Here is a 2382-nt window from a genome sequence, read left to right on the forward strand (position 1 = left end):
ACATCCCGTGGGGCACATCCCGTGGGGCACAGATCCCTGTGGGGCACATCCCTGTGGGACACATCCCATGGGGCACAGATCCCTGTGGGGCACAGATCCCTGTGGGGCACATCCCGTGGGGCACATCCCGTGGGGCACAGATCCCTGTGGGGCACATCCCGTGAGGCACATCCCGTGGGGCACAGATCCCTGTGGGGCACATCCCGTGGGGCACATCCCGTGGGGCACAGATCCCTGTGGGGCACATCCCGTGGGGCACATCCCGTGGGGCACAGCCCTTCCCACCGCGCCCCACGGCTCTTCCTCGCCCCAGAGCCTGCGGGAGGCCATCGCCGAGCACCGGCCGCTGGTGGGGAAGCTGCAGCGCGTGTCGGCGCAGCTGCTGGAGCTGAGCCCGGAGCAGGGAGCCCCGTTCCAGCGGCGCTGGCAGGAGCTGGAGGAGCAGTACGGCCACATCCGCGAGCGTGTGCGCCAGGCAGCGGCTCTGCTGGAGGATGCCCTGCCGCGGTACAGCCAGGTACGGGGCTGGCACGGCCCTGCTGGGGCAAGTCCCCAGGGCCCTGCCTTGCAGTCACCGGGCTGCTCCCCAGCTGTCGGAGCGCATGGATCTGCTGCTGGAGTGCCTGGAGCGGCTGCAGAGCCGGCTGCAGAGCCAGCCCCCTGTCCGCGGCGACGCGGCCCACCTGCGGGAGCAGATCCGGGAGAACAGCCTGGCCCTGGGCGAGCTGGAGAAGCTCGGGGTGGCCCTGGAGGGCATCCGGGCGCAGGGCGAGGAGCTGCTGGCCACCATGCAGGCGGTCAGCTCCGACGCCGCCGCCAGAGGTACCAGAGCGGAGGGGTGGGCACGGCCCGGCCGGCAGGAGATCCGTGCCGCTGTCGGGGCTGTGTGCGGGCGCTCGGTACCCCGGTCCCTGACCCGCTGTGCCCCGCAGGGATCCAGGAGCGCACGGCACAGCTGCTGGCACAGTGGGGCTGCCTCCGCGGCCGCTGCCAGGAGCGGGAGCGCTGGCTGCGGGAGCTGCTGGCGCTGGCCGAGCGCTTCTGGCACGGGCTGTCTGAGCTGGCCGTGGCGCTCGGTGACACCCAGCAGCTGGTGCTGGGGCTGGAGGAGGCCGGCGGCGAGCCCGAGGCCATCCGCACGCGGCTGCGCACCATGCAGGTACGGCTGGGCGGGGGGCTCGGTGGGGAGCCCCCGGCGAGGGCAGCCCTGAGCCCCGTGCCCCGCGCAGGCACTGCGGGAGGAGATCGACGCGCTGCAGGGTGAGCTGGACACGCTGGGCAGCCTGGGCGTGGAGCTGATGGCCTCCTGCGGGGACCCCGACAAGCCCGACGTCACCAAGAGCCTGGACGATGTGAGTGTCCTCGGCTTCAGAGAGGGGCAGGGCCCTGGCGGGGTGTGGATGCTGCTTGTGGGGCTGGCGTGTCCCCGACCCCGGCAGCGCCGCTGACCCCCGCACCCCAGAGCCCCCCTCGGTGCCGCTGACCCCCACACAGCTCCACTGACCCTGTGTCCAGGCACTCCCTGGGGGCTCTGGTCCCCAGGTCTGGATGTCCGTGCGCTGGCACCCCTGTGCCCTGGCCACCTCCCTGACACTTGTGACCCCCACGCCCTGTGCCCCCGGGTCACTGCTGACCCCTGACCCCCACGCCCTGTGCCCCCCGGGGCATTGCTGACCCCTGACCCCCACACCCTGTGTGCCCACCCTGACCCCCACACCTGGGGGTGTGACCCCCGGGTCACTGCTGACCCCTGACCCCCACGCCCTGTGCCCCCGGGTCACTGCTGACCCCACACCCTGTCCCCCTGCGCCCCTGCCCTGCTGTGGCACCACTGACCCCCGTGCCCGGCCGCAGCTCTACTCCTCCTGGCACAGCCTGAGCCGGGTGTGGACGGAGCGCAACGGGCGCCTCGAGGAGCAGCTCCAGGCCGCCCTCAGCTACCAGGACACCATGCAGGTGGGCTGCCCTCAGACAGGTCCCCCATGGAGGGGGCTGCGTCACCCTCCTGTCCCCTCTCAGGGGTGTGAGGGACCCTGGGGCCACCATGGGGTCCCCAATGCCCGTTTTCCCTTTGCCAGCGGCTGCTGGAGTGGCTGGACGCAGCCGAGCTGCGCATCGCCGAGGAGTTCCTGGTCGGCGGGGACCTGGACATGGTGCAGCAGCAGCTGGCGGAGCTCAAGGTGCCACCCTGTGCCACGCGGGGCCGTGGGGGCCGGGAGGGCGGAGGTGGGATGGGGGGATGGCAGGAGGGACAGTGGCAGTGCCCCAGCGGCGGGAGCTCGGTAGCCAAGTCCTGCCTGGGGTAGCCAAATCCTGTCCCCCACAAGTCCCTGAGGTGGCCGGGCACCCCCGCAGGAGCAGCCCCGGTGCCTGTGCTGTGCC

The 2382-nt window shown here is 72.3% G+C and overlaps 1 protein-coding gene across 1 annotated transcript in view; it reads left to right on the forward strand.

The window, feature by feature from the left end:
• Positions 1–2382, forward strand: part of LOC107199084 (dystonin-like) — a gene marked incomplete at its 3' end in the record, with an annotated part of 13933 nt that overhangs the window by 5926 nt on the left and 5625 nt on the right. The window contains exons 11-16 of the mRNA XM_033511670.1: positions 314–517; positions 591–822; positions 933–1159; positions 1230–1352; positions 1855–1956; positions 2079–2226. Of these exons, the coding sequence (XP_033367561.1) occupies positions 314–517; positions 591–822; positions 933–1159; positions 1230–1352; positions 1855–1956; positions 2079–2226 (1036 nt within the window). The remainder of the gene's footprint in view (positions 1–313; positions 518–590; positions 823–932; positions 1160–1229; positions 1353–1854; positions 1957–2078; positions 2227–2382) is intronic.

Source organism: Parus major, unplaced genomic scaffold, assembly GCF_001522545.3.
Source record: "Parus major isolate Abel unplaced genomic scaffold, Parus_major1.1 Scaffold430, whole genome shotgun sequence".
NCBI classification, from domain to species: domain Eukaryota; kingdom Metazoa; phylum Chordata; class Aves; order Passeriformes; family Paridae; genus Parus; species Parus major.